Source organism: Phascolarctos cinereus, unplaced genomic scaffold (assembly GCF_003287225.1).
Source record: "Phascolarctos cinereus isolate Bilbo 61053 unplaced genomic scaffold, phaCin_HiC Scaffold_4;HRSCAF=312, whole genome shotgun sequence".
Lineage (NCBI taxonomy): Eukaryota > Metazoa > Chordata > Mammalia > Diprotodontia > Phascolarctidae > Phascolarctos > Phascolarctos cinereus.
Genome location: NW_027555847.1, coordinates 128,558,257 through 128,578,804, shown reverse-complemented (window position 1 = coordinate 128,578,804; position 20,548 = coordinate 128,558,257). Strand labels below are relative to the sequence as shown.

Genomic DNA, 20,548 nt, shown 5'->3' with positions numbered 1-20,548 from the left:
CCTGTTTGCAAGGCCTCCTTTCCGCTCCCTCCCTCAGATACTATGGATAGCAGATGGTCCTTTACGACAGCTCCAGGACAGCAAGATGAAACCCACCTATCTCCAGAGACTAGGGACATTCTGAATCACTGCTTTAGTCTGAGAATATGCTCTCCCATGGTGGGGCTGATAGACTGCAAAAAGCCATGATAGCAGAGAGATGATTGCACTGTTTCTTCCAGTTCATTTTAAAGGCTTATGAAGACAGTAAACTAAATCTAACTGTCTTCCTATGAACTCAGCATAGAAACCTAAGTCTTCAGTAATTATCATGCTAGAAAAATGTAGAACCAGAGCCCACAGGATGAAGCTCTGATCCTGTAAGCCATGACCCCCAGTGGGTCCCGAGCTCCAGGACCCTCCCAAGGGCAGACAGCCAGGCACACTCACCCTCACCCCTCCGCATGTGCCTTGGGGCATAGCTGAACTGCAGGTCAATCTGCCGGTTCTGCCTGGCCTCTGCTCGGCTCTTGCTGTGGCACGAAGTTTTATGCGCTTTGTAGTCGATTTCTGTACGGAAGGCGTGAGTGAACTGCTCGGTGTTGCACCTTCCCTCCTCACAGAGGAAGTGCTTCTCACGGAAATGTTCACGAAGGTATTCATAGTCACTGAAGAAAAGGGAAAACTGGGGATTGATATGGTTACTATATCAATCCCCAATAGCACCCCATGGCACCAATTAAGGCAACATGGCACATCTCAAGCAGCCCCTGGAGGAGCTTTTCCTACAAGTCTCAAGGAGGGCGTTCTACTCCACTTACTGCCAATCAGGTGGGTGCATCAGTATCCAAACACACTGCATAGGAAGTAACAATGACAGGGAACTCATTCTATCCTCAACACACCATGAGGACCATAAATGTTCCTGCAACAGACCAGACGGGACTGGCCAGAGCTCTTCTTCTCATCCTCATTGCAAAAGTTAACACTGGACATTTACACAGCTTCCCCCCCAAAAGGACCGCAGAAATGTTTTATAAGCACAAGCTCATTATTTTCCATAAGACTTTCACAAAAACAATGCTACAACATATCCATGTGCCCCTTTCACAAGGGCTCTCATGTGGGAGTCAGTCCAACTAAATGAATGAATGGATCAAGGTTTGATTCTTCTTAGTACTGTTCATAAATCTGAACAGAAAGAAATTTGGTTGCTTTTTTTTTTTTACACACTTGGAAAAGATAGAGGACTGACAGAAAGTAATTCTGTTCTCTGAACTCACAACTCAGTTACAAAAAGCAGCTTCAGCCTTAAAACATTTTATATTCCCAAAAGAAATAAACATCAAAGGATCCTGACTTATGACTAAAGTAGAATCATTCAGGGATAACTTGGCTCAGCTGCTCAAATCTCTAAAGACAAAGACTTTAGGAAACACTAAAGCCACCCGCCCTTCTAGGACACAATCTGGGTACACCAAACTCTAACTTTTGCACTGAGCAGGAAAGAGAGTATTAAGAGATGCCAATTCCTCATAATGAATCTTCAGCGCAGAGCCCTTACGCATCTAGTTCATATTCATGCTCCCTGCCTCCCCCCAATCCTCTGTGCTCAGTCAGTCCCTGATGGGGCATGACTTAAAAAGAGGGCTGCTTTTTTACCAACCTGTAATACTCCTGAGCACCATCCGAATCACAGAAATGGCAGAAATAGTGGTCTCTCCTCAGGTGTTTCAGGAGCTCATCATTGTCCAAATAACGCTCATCGCAAAATTTACACAGAGGATGTCCCCGGTGGGATGTGTCATCTGGGTCCCCATGGATCCGATGCCGGGCAAGGTCCTTGCGGGAATACCATTTGCGCTCATAGGTAAAGATCTTGGGGAAGAAGAATGAAGGCATGTGAGGGCAGAAGAAAGGACAGGGAATGCCTTACAGAATCACCTGACAGAAGGAGCCAAACAGTCTCTCACCTTCACCACTAATTCCTCAAGCTCTCAAAAACGTTTTTGAAGACCATACTCTAATCTCTGCTCACCATAGACTTCAGAAAGAACGCATGGCTGAATACAGATATAATTTTCTCCAAGACATAACCTAGAAATCCCCAAACCATGTGCTCTCAGTATATGACATGGAGCCTAGAATGGTCTAGGCCTTGGGCAACATCCATCTAGATACTAAAGAATTTTTGTACCTGAACTGGCCAGCTTTAAATCAAGAATATTTTCTATCAAACATCTCCCAGTAATCCAACTTCCTGCCCAAAACTAAACTACCACACATTAAAGCCAGAATGGCACATTATACACAAGGCTGGTTTCATAAGCTACATCAAGGAAGCACGTGCTCATTTCAGAGAGGGATTTTGAATGACAACTATACTGGACTTGAAAAGACCACGGTTATCTGCATAGTATGTGGCCCACACTCCCATTTTCCAACTAAACTCATGCTAAATGAGCGAGGTGTAATGAGAATTCAAAGAGAGCAGCACAGACAAGACCTCTAGTCAACATTATGAGAGAGAAGGGCTATGTAATACAAGTGATCTGCTGGAGGAGCCAAGGGGTCATTCACTGCCCAGCAGGTGGCCTGTGTTCACAATGATTTGTCACAAATAAGAAATAACCCAGTAAAGGTGGTAGAGCAAGGGCTTTCTTCGGTCCAAATCAGTTTATATAATGGGGAGTAGTGAGAGGTAAAGCTGAAGGTTATTACAATATTCCAGGTAAGAAGTTATAAGAAAGGATGGTAGTTATGTGAGCGGAGAGAAGAAAATGGATACAAGAAATGCTGTGGAGGCAAAACTGAAAGGACTTGGCAGACGACTGGGGATGGGAAGGCAGAGTTTAGGGAGAATGGAGGGATCCTCAACAAGGATGCTGGGAAAAGGAACAAGCTGATGAAGACTTCAGTTTGGGACTGGCTGCTGAGAGCTGCTAGCAGCATAATCAGGTGGAGATGTGCTTCTGCACAGTATGATATAACTGGGCCAGAGTTCAGGCATTTTGCTTTTTTTGTGGCTGCCTTATGCTCCTGTAGAAGTATCAGTTCATCAAAGAGGCAACGTTGTGTGGTGGGAGTCACTGCAGCCCAAGTCTCAAGCACTCACATTCCTAAGATCAGCATAATCTATTTCAGGATCTAACCCTCAGCACTTACTTCTGGAGTGGGGTGGGGTGCTGCAGTATTCCCCTTCCATCATGAAGCTGGGCTCCCCATCGCCACCATAAGAGTGTGTCAATGGCACCCCTTTGTTTCTCTTTTAGGATTCCGATTCTCCTTTTACAGCATGACTAATGTGGAAATGTGTTTATCGTGATTGTACCTGCATAAGCTATTATCAGATTGCTAGCTGGCTTGGGGAGGGGGGAAGGAAGAAAAATTTGGAATTCAAAGTCTTATAAAAATGGATGTTGAAAACTATTTTTATATGTAATTGGAAAAAAAAATACTATTAAGTGGGGTAAAAATAAAGAAATGACAAACAGGATGATTTCAGAAAAACCTAGGAAGACTTAATTGAACTGATGCAAAATGAACAGAACCAGCAGAACATTATTCACAGAAACAGCAATATTGTAAAGATGATCAACTCTGAAAGATTTAGCTACTCTAATCAATACAATCATCCAAGACAATTTCAAAGGACCCATGATGAAAAATGCTCTCCACCTCTAAGGAGACTAAATGAACTGTGAGTGCAGACTGAAGCACACTTTTTTCACTTCCTTTATGTTTCTTGCTTTTTATTGTGTGCCCCGCCCCACACGGCTAAGGTGGAAATCTGTTTTGTGTGGTTTCACATGTATAACTGATATCACTGCTTACTTTCTCAATGTGTGGAGAAGGGAATGGGATAGGGACAGAATTTGGAACACAAAACTTTAAAACAATGAATGTTAATTAAAAAAGGAAAGTTCCACTTTTCAATCTAATTTCCATTCCAACAGTATCATTTAAAAGTTTTATTTCTTTTTTAAATCATCCCAAGTTTCTTGTTATGCTTCTAGGATTTCTATGAAATCTGCAGAATTTACTCTCCTGTTCTCTTTTTTGTTGAGGGTTTTGGCTCACATTCATTTATTAGGGTTTTTTTTCTGAATCTTTTTCCTGAATTTTCCTGAACGAATCATTGGTTTCTTTTGTAATTTTGGGCATTTTATTTTATGCATTTAAGAACATTATTCTGGGGGCAGTTAGGTGGCGCAGTGGATAGAACACTGGCTCTGGATTCAGGAGGACCTGAGTTCAAATCCAGCCTCAGACACATAACACTTACTAGCTGTGTGACCTGGGGCAAAGTCACTTAACCCCACTGCCTAGCCAAAACAAACAAACAAAGAAAAAAAAAAGAACATTATTCTGAGAAGGGGTCTGTAGGCTTCACCAGTCTGCTGGAAGGGTTCAGGACATGAAAAAAAGTCAAGAAAGCTAAACAAAAACATGATTCCTTTCTGGGGAAATTCTTATTCTTCCTTATCTTTATAAGTTTGGAAGCTAGGCTAATGACAAGCCCCTTCCCTTTTCAATACATTTATTTTCTTCTTAGCTTCCTTGAATTGGGGGACATAGGAGTTCAGCTGGGTCCTTGCACTCCATAAACTCCACCAGGAAGATTCTTTCTCTTAACCAGCTCTGAACTATGGCAAATCTATCCTCCACTGAAATCAACAATGCACCCCCCCACCTCCATCCCACAGCCGGGCAAAGGGTGGAAGGGGGAGAAGTATGATTTTCCACTTTTTCTGGAGCACGGGGGGGTGACACTTGAGGTGGCGTGGAATGCCATGGGGGAAGGGAAGGAGGGAATTCAACAGAGGGGCTCAGAGGGGCTGTCCTCAGGGGACAGACCAGACACTGGGGTGGGGATCCCATGGCCTTCTAGGTCCTCAAGTGCAGCCTTTTGACTGAGTCCAAGTTTTACAGAACAAATCCTTTTATTAAGGGGATTTGTTCTGTGAAGTTTGGATTCAGTCAGAGGGCCACACTTGAGGACTTAGAGGCCCATGTATGGCCTTGAAGCTGCAGGTTCCCCACCCCTGGACTAGAGGGTACCACTGCCCCCAGCCACAATGCAGGGTGAACCTGAGGTAAGAAGTAACTTAGATTTTGATTCTGGGCTGTCATTTCAGAGAATTTTTACCTGGAGTGGAGATGCTTCCATCTTCTCCTTGTTGAAACAACTCAGAAAGTACTCCTTTAGAGTGTCTCTTTTTTAAGATCATTGGAGGGGAGGTATATTGAAAACAACTGCTAGAACGACAATACTGCAATAACGATCAACTGTGAAAGACTTGGTTACGTGGTCAAGGCGACGAGCCGAGATGACTCCAAAGAGCCCAGGATGGAAAATGCCACCCACTCCAGAGAGAGAGCTTATCTACTCTGGGCGCAGACTGAAGCACACCACTCTTCTCACTTTCCTTGTTGCTTGTGATTTTCTTGTGCTGTCTTTTGCAACACAACTAACACGGAATGTTTTGCACAACTTGGACATGTACAATGGATGTCATATTGCTTGTCTTCTTGAGGAGCACAGGAGGGGGAGAATTTGGGATTCAAAATTAAAAAAAAAGTTGAAATTTTTAAAAATGTAATTGGGAAACAGTTACTATATTAAAAACCACTAAGCCAACTTGCCAATCAGGCAGCCTCTGAATACAGAGAGATTTGGGAGTCTTCTGATGAGAGAGGACTAATGCTGTGAGAAGGGATGAGAGATGACCTAGGACTTGGGGAGCACTGCTAATTAGGGTGAGACAGGAAAGGGGAAGATCAAGGAGAGGAGAGAACACTGCCCAAGAACCAAGAAATCAGGATCTAGGAGCAAAGAGGAACTTTCAGGGCCAAACACTATAGAAAGATCAAAGATAAAGACAGAGAAAAGGCCATCAGAGTTAGTAATTAAGTTTACTTTTAACCCTGAAGAGACTAGTTTTAATGGAAGGGTTGGGCTAGCCCAGCCCAAGGGGTTGAGAAGTGAAAAGGCAGGGAAGTGGAGGTGGAGAGGCTAGACTATTCTTCCTCTAAGCACGAAAAGCATGCAAGATAATGATCAATGGCACGAAGGGACAGCAGGGTCAAGGGAAAAGGTTTTTTAATAACAGAAAAACATGAGCAAGTTTGTAGGGAAGCAGGAAAGAAGCCTGAGAATATCGAGCCTGAAAATGAGAGGAATACTCAATGCAGCAAATGCCTGATGATTTGGAGGGTGTAGGAGAATCAAGAGCTCAAGTAGAGGGATCAGTTTTGACAAGGAAGGGCCTTCTCTTCTGAAACTGGAGCAAAGGAGGAAAAAAATGGGTGAAGATAAAGAAGTTTTGAGGTGTGGAAGACGGGAGCTAGGTGGCACAGTGGATAGAGCACTAGAACTGGAGATAGGAAGACCTGAGTTTGAATCTAATCTCAGACACTCAACTCACTAGCTGTGTGACCCCTGGCAAGTCACTTAACCTCTGTTTGCCTCAGTCTCCTCATCTGTAAAATGGGGATGATAATAATAGCACATACCTTTTGAGGACAAAATGAGATAAAATGTGTACACTGCTTTGTAAATCTTAAAGAGTAAAATACATGCTAGCTTCTATTATTATTATTATTATTGTTATGGAAGATGAGGCAGATGACAGAAAGCCTCAATTTCAGAAAAGTGATAAATAAGGGCATCTACTGAAATACACAGGGGCAAGGTGTGTGTATGTGTAGAAGAGCTAAAATCTTAAGGAAAGAAGGTCTGACCCAACCACTGTAGGGAATGTGCATCAGAGATAAAATAAAGGATTTCTGTTAGATAAGATGAATATGTACTGGACCCAGTTTACTCAGGGCAGCTAGGTGGCGTAAGGATAGAGTGATGAGCCTGTGGTCAGGAAAACCTGGGTTCAAATCCAGCCTCAGACAGTCGCTAGTGATGTGACCTTGGGGGGCAAGTCATTTAATTTTTGCCTGCCTCAGATTCTTCATCTGTAAAATAAGGATAATAGTAGCATCTACCTTCCACTGTTATTGTGAAGATCAAGTGGGATAACTGTAAAGCACACAGCACAATGCCTGGCTATTATTACCGTTACCGTGATCACTACTATGTCATTCTGTGCCTTCCCTCAACAGGGTTCAATGATTCAGGAATAGGAACAGAGAAAGTAGACAATATAAGAGAGGGTCATAGGAGTTGGGTCAAGGTGCTCAAAGTTACTAAACATTCAATCACCAAAGACGAAGGCAAATGTTAGGATGAAGAAGCAATGATGTAAGACAAAGAAGTAGCGAACTCAAAGGAAGGAGGAAGAATGCCTCAAAGATTAGTGAATGTCATTAGGAGGGATCTGGACAAAGTGAGAAAGTCAGAACACTTTGCTTTAGTTTTCTCCCCCGCCCAATTTATAAGTCTTTTCATTATTCTTCTGTACATAATGATGTTTTTACTGATGATTAGGTTCACAATTAGACAAAAAAATTAAACCCTGACCCTACACATTTCTCCTTACTGAAATTCAACACATCCTTCAAGTTCAAATGATACCTCCATGGTGAAGTCTTTCTTGAATTCCTAGAGTTAGAAATGATTTCCAGAGGACTCCCTACAATACTGTTAGTACTTCCCTAAGGCACTTAATGATGTCTTTGGTATCACAGTTGTGTGTGATATCCTACTAGACTATAAACTCAATCAATAACCATTAATTAAGAGCCAACTATGTATCAGGAACTGTGCTAGGGGCCAGGGATACAAAGACAATCCTTTCCTTCAGAAGCTAACATTCCAGCAGGAAAGACAAGAATATACATATTATGTATAGGTGTATACAAAATAAATGACAAAGCTATTTGGGTGGGGAGGCACCAGCAGCCAGAGTGAAGAGGAAAAGCCTCATAAAAGAGACAGTGTTTGAACCGAGATTTGAAGAAAAATTATGAAGAAAATCACGCATATTTTAACCTAATTTTTATGGATAACTTTTGTTTTTACATAACTTTCATTTCTGAATATTTTTCTTCTTACTCTCACATAAAGAAAGCCAACCCTTGTAACAAATATTTTTTAAAAAAAGGGCAAAATCAACACGTCAACTTATGCTTGTAATAGTTCATACCCATAGTCCCCCTTTCTGCAAAGAAAAGAGGGAGATGCACATTCTCAACTCTTCTCCAAGGCGAAGTTGGACATTATGGTCACATGGCATCCAGTTCCACTTACTATCTTGCTCGAACTGAGGTAAATCAACTTCCTGTGGCCTTAGCTTACTCAACACATGACGTCATAGGAGGCACTTTTCCGGAGTCATCTAGCATCTAGGGTGGCTGTTGAGTCAGGGTTTAAGAATACCCCCTTTTTGTATATGAAGTGGCTGACCAAGGGAGGAGGAAGCCCTTGCTTTGCTTCCAAGGACATTCTCTTCTTTTCCCTCCTTGCCCAGCCTCTATCATCCCCACTCACCTTTAGGTGTTTCACACACAGCTTACAGCAGAAAAGCTCATGCTGTTTCCTCATGTGCTGCTCTAAGTCAACAAAGAGGCTGAAAGGTCGCTGTTCTGGACATAGGGGACATTCATGTTGGAGCAACTTCCTAAAAGGAAAACCAGCACCTGCGTCACTGCTTACTAGTTTTACTGACACTAAGTGAGAAATGGGGGGAGGGGGTAGAGGAAAGTTGCTTTATACAGGTATTAACAATCTTAGACTGAAGTCAATGGAGCTAGAAGAGACCTTAAAGATCATCTTGTCTAGTCCTCTCACTTTAGAAATAGAGAATCTTAAATTGTGCCTGCAAGATGAGGTTCTCATTGTGTTCAAGATAAGGGGGCAACCACAATAGGGCTTGGAAATAGCCCTTTATTATACAAGGACATGGATATGGATTTTAGTTAAGTGAGGATAAAATTTTTTTTTTAAAACCCACTTACTGCTTTACATAGTACAATCAAGAGAGTTAAGAGTCAGAAGGCCTGGATTCAGTCCCAACTCTGCCACTGTCACTTTGGGCAAGCTGTGTGCCCTCTTGGGACCTCAGTTTTCTCATTTGTACAATGCTACACAACATCTCTATCTCACAGGATTACAGGTTAGAGAAAGTGAAAGTGAATATACACATGATCTGAAAAATTATAAAATGCCATAGAACATGAGGGACTTTAGAAATTCTAAAGGAACAAAGAATTTTCATCTCACCTGTATAAAGCATAAACCTTTCCATCAGCAAAATAGATGTCATATTTTTTCTCATACTGCAATTGGTGAATCGGGATTGTTGCAAACGCTGGAAGCTTCTTTCCAAAGACCACCTGAAAACCACACAATAGCACGATTATGGAACAGTGACTTAGATGCCACACAGCAAGTTCTGGACGGACTGCTCTATGAAGCATCGACGCCTCTTTATCTGGAGCGGGGTCAGGTAGCACAGTAATTCTGCGTGACAGTGAAGGGGAGGCTTTAGGGATCTTGCCAAAGGAACTTCCTCCCCAGGATAAAAAAGTTACAGAATACCACCCCTGCTTCCTCCCTTTTCTCTTCCCAGCTCAGCCACTGGATAATACCTCAAGCCCTCCTATCAAAGCACTGCCTAGCACCTACCTTGCAATTCCCAAACAAAGCTAAAGAGGAACTAAAAAGGAGACCAATCATAAAGTGCTAGGCTTTTATGTGTTTTGGTTTTGTTTCCTGCCCCCAGGGTTGGAATAACTGATCCATCCACGTATCCTTTTCTTGTCCTACTTGTAACACGCATTACAGAAAAAGCAGAGGACAGAGCATAACCACCTAAACTATCTACTTGAAGACTGAACTTTAAGCATGAACTTAAGTTATACTGCTTTCATCAGCACCTGACCTGCCAACTTGCTACACAGCCACTGAAATAACTTTAGGAGAAGAAAAGCTATTTAGTAAAATTGATAAATTCAAAACAACCAAGGATGATAGTATAGAGAATATTTCCCATCTACAGCTCCCCACCTCTGTAATACTGTTTTCAAAGAATGCTGTTTCTCCATGGTTTTGTCCCTTTGTTTTTCCTGCTTATGTTTATTTCTACATCTTAAGAATCTGGTTAGCCAGAGCCAAGTCCTTGTAAGTAACTTTTTTTTTTTGCTTTTTGGTGAGGCAATCGGGGTTAAGTGACTTGCCCAGGGTCATGCAGCCAGTAAGCATCATGTGTCTGAGGCCACACTGAATTCAGGTCTTCCTGACTCCAAAGCCAGAGTTCTATCTACTGTGCCACCTAGCTGCTCCTGTAAGTAACTTTTATATGGTCCCTACAGAGTGCTGCATCAGTGAAGAAAACTCAATGAACAGGAGATAATTCAATCCAATTTGACAAATATGTATTATTAAGTACTTATTTTGTGCACAGCCCTGTGCTCAGTGCTTGGTACAAAGACAAATAAGTAAGGCAAGCCCCTCATGGGACTTAAAATCTAGCATGGAACAAAAGACATCAACACAAATAACAAGTAACACAGGACAGAACTTGAGATAGGCACAGGGAAGATTCAATGTTCATGGAAATGGAAAAGGAATATGGGAAAAGAACAAAAGATCAGTTCTGCCTGAGTGGGAAGTGCTTGGCACTCCCACCTCATCAGTACCCTCTGACCCTCAGATTAGAGGATGAACTCTTCCACTTCCATTTAAGAAGGGGAATAAGGACTGACATCTCCTTAGGCAGCTTCTCTTTTTCCATCTGGCTGCACTCATTTTGGACTTTCCTAGCTTCTCTACTTTCACTCGTCTTTCAGTTTTCTTTTGTGTGCTGTCTTCCCCCATTAGACTGTAAGCTCCAGGAGGGCAAGGACTGTCTTTTTGATATTTGTATCCTCAGCACTTGGCACAGCCTGGCACATAGCAGGTACTTAATAAAGGTTTATTGACTATATCTAGGAATCCAATCAAAAGAAATGAGAGAGGGAAAGGATAAAGGCACTGCAGAATAATTAAAGTGATGCACACTCCCTCCTCTAGGCCTCCCGTCCCCATTTGTTAAGTGTCTATGATGTACCAGGCACTGTGGGCTAAGTGCTTCACAGAGATTGTCTTATGTGAGCCTCAACAATCACCCTATAAGGTAGATGCTAATATCATGATCCCAACTGTACATTTAGGGAAACTGAGATCATCACAGTTGCAGGTGAGGTGCTTTCCAACACATAAAACCAGGGAAGAATATTACTACTACCTCATCTAATAGCATGGAAAGCCTGACTCGCTAGTTTTTGGAAAGGGGGAATGTGTAGGTGGCTAAACATAATAAAATTAGAAAGCCAATGAGGTATACTACATAGGGGCTCTAGGATCTTAGAATCATGACCCTTCAAGTCATTAGTGATTTAACTGATTTGGTCATTCTAGCTTGGAGTACAGCTCACTGTATAGCTGTACAAATCTGACATTCCACTTCCTTAGACAATGGTACACAGGTGTAACTGCCCCCAATATCAGCATATAAGGCTGCCCAACCAGAGCTCTCTAGAGAAAAGCTGGAATCCAGGCATATCCAATAGTCTTAGTACCCTAAATGTCCTTCACCACTGGAGGGCAAGGGGGAGGGGGAACACAATGGGAAGATAATCAAGCAGGGCACACGTGTGGCTGAAAAGTGGTCTTTTTTTTAAATTTTGTTGATTTATTTTGATTTATCAACAATCACTTCCATATGCTTTTGAGTTGAAAATTTTTCTCTCCCTTCCTCCCCCCCCACCCTCTCCAATACGGCGCACAATTTGATATAGGCTTTACATTTACATACCCATTAAACATATTTTCACATTAGTGAAGTTGTAAGTAAAAATTAAAACCAATAGGAGGAACCATCAGAAAGATGAAACAAAACTCAACAGAAGGTAAAAATAAGTGATAGCGATTCGACTTCCATAATTCTTTCTTTGGATGTGGACAGCATTTTCCATCCCGACACCTCTGGAGATGTCTTAGAAAATGGAGTCTTTTTGATGAAAGGTGTTATCTAGTTACATTTTCATTACATAAATTGTCATAAAGGCCAAAAAATACACAAATGTAACAAAAAATTAGAACTATTTGCAATAACATATTAACATATAAACAATAGCTTGCTTCATATCTCCTCCTTATCTCTTTTTACCTTTACAATCTGTACACTGAAGCGTCAAGTTACAGTCTCAGCTCTAGCTGGCTACTTTAAGATAAGGGAGACTTCTGGCCCTCAAGGAATTTACAAAGTAGCAGGAGAAGATCATACATACATAAATAGCCACAATACAGACTGAAATGTAAGTGTAAAGGAAAGATCTGAGGGGGCATGGAAAATTGGGGGTGGAGAGATTTCCATCTAGGAGATCAAAAAGGACTTACAGAGGAGAACACAACTGACTTAGTCCATGAAGTTAGGAAACAACTGGAGGGGAAAAAGAGGAATCCATTCCAGAAATCAGGGAGAGAATGAGAAAAGGCACAAATGAGTAAACTGCAAACAGAACGCCAAGATAGTGAAAAATCCAGTTTGGTAAGAACAAAAGATACGTAAAGAAGAACAAAATGAGTAGTGTACTGGAAATGTAAACTGGAGGAAAAATACGGAGGGACCTTGAAGACCAGGCTAAGAAATCTGAACAATTTTCTATGGACCAATATTAGGATAATTATTTTCAAAATCTACTTCAGATACTTATTAGCTTTGCCACCCTATTAGGTAAGTAATTTAACTTCTCTGAGCCCTCAAGTTTCCTCAATCTGTAATGAGCCAACTAGCATTTATTAAGAAGATAGTCAAGGGGCAGATAGGTGGTGCAGTGGATAGAGTATCAGCCCTGTAGTCAGAGGGACCTGAGTTCAAATCCAGCCTCAGACTGGATACTTCCAGCTGTGTGACTCTGGGCAAGTCACCTAACTCCAACTGCCTCACTGAAGAAAAAAAAGAGTCAAAAATGAAACAATCTCTCTCAGGGAAATTATCAGGGGAGACAATATGTTGTACGTATTACATACGTATATGTTGTATTCTGTATATAAAATGTATACAGAATAATACAAAGTAACTGTGAGACAGAGTCACTAAAAGCTAGAGGAATCGGGGAAGGGTTCGTTTAGAAAAAGGTTGTCTGGGGCCAGGTAGGTAGTGCAGTGGATAGAGCACCGCCCCTGGACTCAGAAGGACCTGAAGTCAAATTCAGCCTCAGACACTTAACTAGTTGTGTGACTGTTGGTGGGCAAGAAAAGAAAAGAATGAAAGAAAGAGAAAGAAAGAGAGAAAAAGAAAGGCAGAAAGGTGGTTTATGACCTGAACTTTGAAAGAAGCTAAAGATTCTAAGAAGAAAAGGTAGAGAATATATTTCAGGCCTGGGAGACAGGACAGCCTATGCCAAGGGCAAAAAGGCAGGCAATGAATGTCCTGGAGCAGGAGTAGGAAGCAGGCTAGCCCAAGAAGAAGAATAACACCTAATAAAGCTGGGGCCATGTTGTCAAGCGCTTTAAAAATGCCAAATAGAGGAATTTAGATTTGACCCTGGAGGTAGTAACAAGAAGACACCAGAGTTTACGGAGTAGGGAAGTGATATGGTCAGACATGCCTCACGAAAATCACCAGCAGCTATGTGAAGCATGGATTAGGGCAGGGAGACCAGTCAGGAGCCTATCATAAGAGTCCAGGCAAGAGCAGTAGTGGCCATGTGAGTCGAGAGAAGGAAATGGATGTAAGAGATTGTATGGAGGTAAACATCAGTAAGACTTGGAAAATGATTGGCTATGTGGGTAAAGAAGTGAGGAGACATGGGTGACACTAAGGATATGAAACAGGGCAAATGGAAGGATGAGGATATCCTCAACAGAAGACAGAAGGCTAGAAGAGGAGTAGGTTTGGGGAGAAAGAGAAGCAGCTCTGTTTTAGACATGCTGAGTTTGAGGTGCTGACAGGACAGCCAGTTCAAAATGTTCAAGAAGCAGTTCAGTTGGAGGCAGGGACTGGAGATCAGGAAGAGAAACCGGGGTTGGGGCCCTTCGACCTGAAAGTCATCTGCACAAAGATGATAAGTGAACTGATAGGAGCTGATGATGAAGTTACGGAGAGGGAGAGAAGAGGCCTGGGATGGAACATTGGCGTAATGCTCAGAGTTATCAAGCAGGAGATGGAAGATGAGCTAGCAAAGGAGATGGAGAGGGAGTAGTCAGAAGAGGAGAAATGGAACCAAGAGACAGCAGTGTCCCTTAAACTCAAGAGAAGGTGTTTCACAGTGCTGAATGCTGCAGAAAGGTCAAGAAGGATGAGGCCCGGTAAAAGATCATCAGAATTCATTGATAACCTGAAGAGGGCTATTTTGAGTTGAGTGACAGTCAAAGGGCTGAGAAATAAGATGAAAGGAAACATATATTACTATTGTAACTATTAGTATTTTAACTGATAAATGGAACTAGCAGTATCTACATCAGAGTTGTTAGAAGGATTAAACAAGATAACATACCTACAACTCTTAGTAAATCTTAAAGTACTCTTTAAATCTTAGCTGCTATAGGCAAATGGGAAGCCCCAGAAGGTTTTTGAGCTGGACAGTGATGAGAACAAAATGTACATTAGCAAGATTAAACTGGCAGGAGGGTAAATATGATGAGCCCTTGGTGAATGGAGTGATGGAATAAATCTTCTCAGAAAGTGAGGTGGGGCTTGTCTCCTCAATTTATTTCAATACTGCCCTCAAGAGGCAAATGTACCATTCTGCCTCAGGTGATGGCTATACTCATGGATAGCAAAACTTTATTTGCATTTGCAATCTCGGAGGGGCCAAAGAAGATAGTGACCAAAATCAGTTGGATTACTAATCACATTTCCCTTCCCCCCCAGTTTGTGATGGCTTCTCATTTCTCCCTCCCTCCAGGAATCCCTTCCTTAATTGCTCACCAAGAGGCCTCACGGGTGACCCCCAAAGGGGAGTCAGGTAAAAACACACTTTCAGTTTTTCCCTTGAGTCTCACTCGGAATAGACCTTTTACTTTCTTACTCTAGACCGGTAAGGAGAGTACCTCACTGGGACAAACACCCGAATTCAATCGGTGTTTCAAATGGACAATTACCAAATTGCCAATTCAAGAAACCGACAACCAACCGCTTTCCAGCAGTTTCCTAATCATCCACATTCTTATTCCAGTTTCCCAGGGGGCATCCTTTCTCTCCTCTCCTCAGGCCCAGGCAGAACTCTGAGGAATTAAAGTTGTTACTCATCTTTATTCAAATGTAGGGATTCACAGGATTCTCTAGCCCAGAGTGCAATACCCCCAGTACCAAGTGAATAGAGAGCTCAAGGACTGAAGGAACTTTATTGCCCACTTCCTCTAGCAGGTAAATTTTGTGACTTGTCCTTTCTAATATCTCTCCCTATTGCAGTCATTTAACAACCTGTACAGTGTTTTTAGGCTACCATTCTTTGCCTGCCTGCTTTGCCAGCATGAAGAACTGTCAGCTCCTCCTTATTCCTCATCTTACTCTGGGAAGATACCTCCGAGGCCCTGTTCTTTCTCCTCCTTTACACAGCACAGTCTTTTACCTTGTTTGTACCTTACTGATTTCTTCCCTACTTCTTCCTCTTATTCCTAATCTTGGGTTCCCAGGAGTTCAGACCTACGCCTTCTGTCTTTCTTTCTGTATCCTCAGTCATGCCTATGGCTACCATCAGCTGTCTCCAATTTCTAGATAGATAACTTCTGACTCTAAAGTAGCTCTCTGATGCTGATACCACCTCTACACTCTGCACTCATATTTCTTGCTGTCAAAACCTTACCACTTTGGTGTCCTGTCATTACCTCAAATTATGCATATTAAAGTCTGAAGAGACGACCTTTAATGTCCCTTCCAATTCTTACTCTATGATTCTTGGTCTCAAATTTTTCTCAAATTTACTCCCCCCTTCCTCTAGCAGGTAAATTTTGTGATTGTCCTTTCTAACATTTCTCCCTACTGCATAGTCATTTAACAACCTGTACAATGTCTTTAGGCTACCCTTTAGGCTACAATTCTTTGCCTGCCTGCATTGCCATCTACTTCCTAAAGGAAAGTTCTAAAGGAAAACAGATTAAAATCTTAATAGCAGTAATAAAACAAAATCTGGAAACTGAATATATTGGTGGTAAAATCACAGACCATTTTCCAAGGTTAAAAATGTACCTTTGTCATAGAATAGGCTACTACTTCCTTCAATTGGCATGCAAAATGGAGATGTGACTTTTGTGGTTGACTGTGAGATCCTATAGAGCAGGAATCACATCTTCCCTAAGTCAATCAACACTTACTTCAGGTACCCTGGTAAGGGGAAGAGTGTGCAGAAAAGTGAACACATAGCTTAGCTCCTAATAAAGAGGTCTCTTTGCTCAATCAGTGGTGATGACTACTGTTGCCTTTACCATTAAAATGCCATCTCCTTCTGGTCTTCTTCCTAATTTCTGTTCTTTGACTCATCTATTTCCTGCACCAGATCCTGGCCCCTACCACTTCCACTGTCAATTAAGTCACTAGAAAAAGAAGGCATCGATCTTTTCCTTGCTCTTCAGAATGACCACCATTCAACTCAAAAGGCACTTCTCCCCAAGAAATGTCTTCAGTATGCTTTAGTCTTATATAGTTCCTATTTTTTATTTTAAAGGCAATTGGGGTTAAGTGACTTGCCCAGAGTCACACAGCTAGTAAGTGTCAAGTGTTTGGTCTGAAGCCAGATTTGAACTCAGGTACTCCTGACTTCAGGGCTGGTGCTCTATCCACTGCGCCACCGAGCTGCCCCTTAGTTCCCATTTTTCTAAGATAGCTAGCCTAAGGCTGGACCATAGTTGATATTCAGTACACCTTTATTGGCAGAATTGATGACACTGTTTAAAAATAGGGCTCTCACTCCATATGCACCAAAATATTTATAGCACCACTTTTTGTGGTAGTAAAGAATTGGAAATACAGTACATGCCTATAGACTGGATAACTGCTAAAGAAGTATGGTACGTGTGCTGTAAGAAACAAATATGATGAAGAAAGAGAAGAAAGGAAAGCCATATTACTACAACTCCGAAATGACTGCAACAATGTAAATGGAAAGAACATAAACAATAGAAATTAAATGCTATGAAATTGTAATGAACAAGCCTGGTCCCAAATGAACCGGTATCAGAAGACACTTATCCCAACTTCTCTGCAGAGGTGGAAGGCTATGGATGTAGAACACTGCATACAATATTACACTTTTTCAACGTGTTGGTTTTGCTGAACTTTTTTTTTTTGGTTCTTTGTTATAAGCATGGATCTCTGGGAGGGGTTAGGGACAGGAATACAGTGGGAAATGAAAGTGATGTAAACACAAGAAGAAGAGAAGTACTCTCTCAAAATTCTGATTTGGAACTAGAACTTTAAAAAGAAAAACAAGCCTACATTCTCATTGCTATGAAATATGTTCACTAAAAAAAAAATATAAAGAGCAGATTTTTGGCTTCTCACAAAGTCTGCCTCCCAGACAGCCAAAAGATCATCACATTATGAAACTTAATATAATCACAAAAAAGCACATAAACAGATTTTAAATGGAAGGAACTCTTCCAATGGAAAAGAAACTATGACAGCAGGACAATCTTTCCTTACAACTTCCAATTCCCATTCAGATACATTAGAGCTTGTAAACAATACTGAGACCACTGGTCTCACCTTTAGTCTTTAAGGCAAATGCCACCAAACAGCTGCAAGAATCTTCATTCTTATCTTCCTAATTAATGTGGGAGCAGAGAGGAATCATTTTCAAAGTGATTTCAGGGCAGGGTCAAGAAAAACATTCTAAATTCTCAGCTATTTGTGGTCTCTTAGTTCAAAGATTGTACTTTCTCTCTCTGCATTCTAATACTGTCCACTCTAGATTGTGAGTATAGTCAGAGGCTGATCATTCCAACTGAGCATTTCTAGGCCTCTTTTTCTCCTGTTGTCATTTCAGTAATCTAATTATTTTTTTTTTAAACTTATGAGCAGCTTACCCTAAGAAAGATCTAGTAGCTGATGGTAGAAATAACTGATTTAAGTTTGGTGATTAGTCCCCCTTAACTCTGTCCTGGTCATCATGAATAAAAGAACATTCTTTGTACCTGAAGCCTCAGAGATGCTGAAGAAAATGCTGACCAAAAATCACCTTAAAACCTGACCATTTTTCCAGATACAAAGTCAAATAAATGAGTGTCTGGTGCTATCAGAATCTTTTGCCTACAGATACAGTAATGGCTGGGCTTCTAAAAAAGCCCAATGGGGTGGCATGAACTTTAAAAAACTTCACTGATGCAGGAGTACTCACATAATACTCCGATATTTTATATAGGAAAATGGCCCAGAGTTCATCAAAGCTGCAACTCTGAGAGGAAGAAACTAAGCCAACTAAAGAACACAGAGAATAGGAGTAGAATAGAATCACAAGCACAAACAACTGCAGTGTTTGGGAGTGAAGGAAGGGAGAGAACAGAGGGGTATTTTCACATAAAGCTCAAAATGGGTAAAGAGTCTTTTGAAAGTTAAGGATTAAAACTAAAGCTACTTAGTGGTGACTAAGGTTATCTTGAAGCACCATTATTCAAATATCTACTTGCTACAAAGACTGGAACGTCCAGCAAAATTTAGGAAAACTTCTCATGTTAATTGAGTACTCTGTGTCTCCCCCTTCCCCAGACTTCATATGCTGACACAGAATACAGTAAGTGCACAGAGTTACTAAACACAACACACAGAACAGGAAAATACAAATCTGCTATGATACCATCCCCAAAATACGGAAAATCCTGTATTTGAGAATCCTGGCCTGAGATAGCCAGCCAGCAAAACTGTACTTCTCCCTCACATTCCTGCCATCCCCTCTTAAATTTCCCTGTCCTAGTTCCTGCCTCAAATGGACTCCTCCAGTGAAGTCCCTTCCTTCCCACAAGATCCAACTCAGGTTCAATCTCCCTTCTCATCTTCCTAAAAATGATCTCTCCTTCCTGAAATTTCTCCTAGCACATTGCCTGTACCTATCCTCTCTTTGCACCTATCCCTCTCTCTTGTAGCATAGTTATTTGTGTCTGTATCTTTCACTCCTATTAAGACTGTAAGCTTCTTGGAAGCAAGGTCTGTAGCACACATATCTTTGTATCACCTGAACCTAGCAGAGAACTCTGCACACAGCAGGAAGCAGAACCAGGTTAGAAAAGGTTGAAATGACAATTCTACCCTAGCACATGTATTGCTCATTGTCGTTTTGTCTCCCCATGGGACTTTACAAAGGACAGCTCCTTTACCAAAGAAGGTTCTCAAGGATTCAACTATAATCTTTATACAGATAATTCCCATATGTGTATATCCAGACTTCACCTCTTTTCTGAAGTTCAGGTCTCTTATTTCCAAATACAGGCTAGGTATCTCTACCTAGATATCTCACAGTCATCTCAAATTTAACATGCCCCAAACAAAACTCTTATCTTTCCCCCCAAACCTGCCTCCCCTATATTTCTGATAAGGGCACCACCTTCTTCTGGTAATTCAATTTCACAGCCTCAGAGACATTTTCACAGCGTCAAACCACTCCTCCCCCACATCCAGTTGCTAAGTATTGTTTTTCCACCTCCTCAACTTCTCTGAAATAAGTTAATTCCTCTAGTCACATAACTACTATCCTAGTCTAAGGTTTTTATCACCTTACCTTGACTACTGTTGCAGTCCTAACTGGTCTCCCTGCTTCCTCTCTCTTCCCTCTTTAATCCATCCTCATGCAACCGCCAAATTCATATTCCTAAAGTACAGGCATGACCATATCATTCCTCTCTATTTAAGAAACACCAGTGGTTCCCCTTGGTATTTAGGATAAGATACAAACTCTTCTCTTTAGCACTTAAAGCCCCTCTGATTTTGCTTTGGCCCATCTTTCTAGAAAGGCTGATAACATCACTCTGGTTCACAGACACAAAGTTTCAGCCAAATTTGCCTTCTTGCTATTCACTAGTCATTCTATCCTCCTACCTCCACATCTTTGCACAGGCTATCCCCAATGCCTAGAATGTCCTGCCTTGATTTTTAGACCCCTTGGCTCCCCCTCAAAGACCTTTCCCAGTTCCCCCAGTTGTTAAATGACCCTTCTACTCCAATCCCTGTTCATTTATTTTGGACATATCTTGTATTTACTTATCTGTGAACAGGCTGTATCCTAATAATAGAATATAAGCACTGAAAGGACAGGGGATATCTCCCTTCCATCTTTGTATTACCATAGCCTAGCACAGTGCTTTCAGCACATAGTAGGCATTTAATATATAGGCTGGTTGACTGCTGGGCACAAAGTCAGTGCTCAATAAATCTTAGTGTAATTAATTCACTTACACACAGACTGTCCTCTTTTGATTCTCTTGCAATAAGAGTTCCCACATTAAAAAAAAATCACACACATACCATCTCTGACTTACTTTGCCATGAGAAAGCTCAGGCTGACCTGCTGAGACTCACCCAAAGCTTCCCATTAATGAGTGGGGAGGATTTCACAACACTAAAAGTAAGTTTTAAAGAACAGTAAATGAGAGAGATCAAATACCTTTTTTTTTTCTGACTTAGAACGGGCACATCATAGT

The 20,548-nt window shown here is 41.4% G+C and overlaps 1 protein-coding gene across 3 annotated transcripts in view; it reads right to left on the bottom strand.

Annotated features, from left to right (window-relative positions):
* ZNF598 (zinc finger protein 598, E3 ubiquitin ligase) overlaps positions 1-20,548 on the bottom strand; it is a 30,790-nt gene that overhangs the window by 8,991 nt on the left and 1,251 nt on the right. For all 3 annotated transcript variants that reach the window (XR_002328266.2, XM_021006740.2, XM_021006741.2), the window contains exons 2-5: positions 9,155-9,267; positions 8,423-8,552; positions 1,646-1,857; positions 430-647 (exon numbers count right to left, since the gene is read on the bottom strand). Coding sequence is in view for 2 of the 3 variants with exons in the window: in XM_021006740.2 (XP_020862399.1) it covers positions 430-647; positions 1,646-1,857; positions 8,423-8,552; positions 9,155-9,267 (673 nt within the window). In the remaining variant the exon portion in view is untranslated. The remainder of the gene's footprint in view (positions 1-429; positions 648-1,645; positions 1,858-8,422; positions 8,553-9,154; positions 9,268-20,548) is intronic.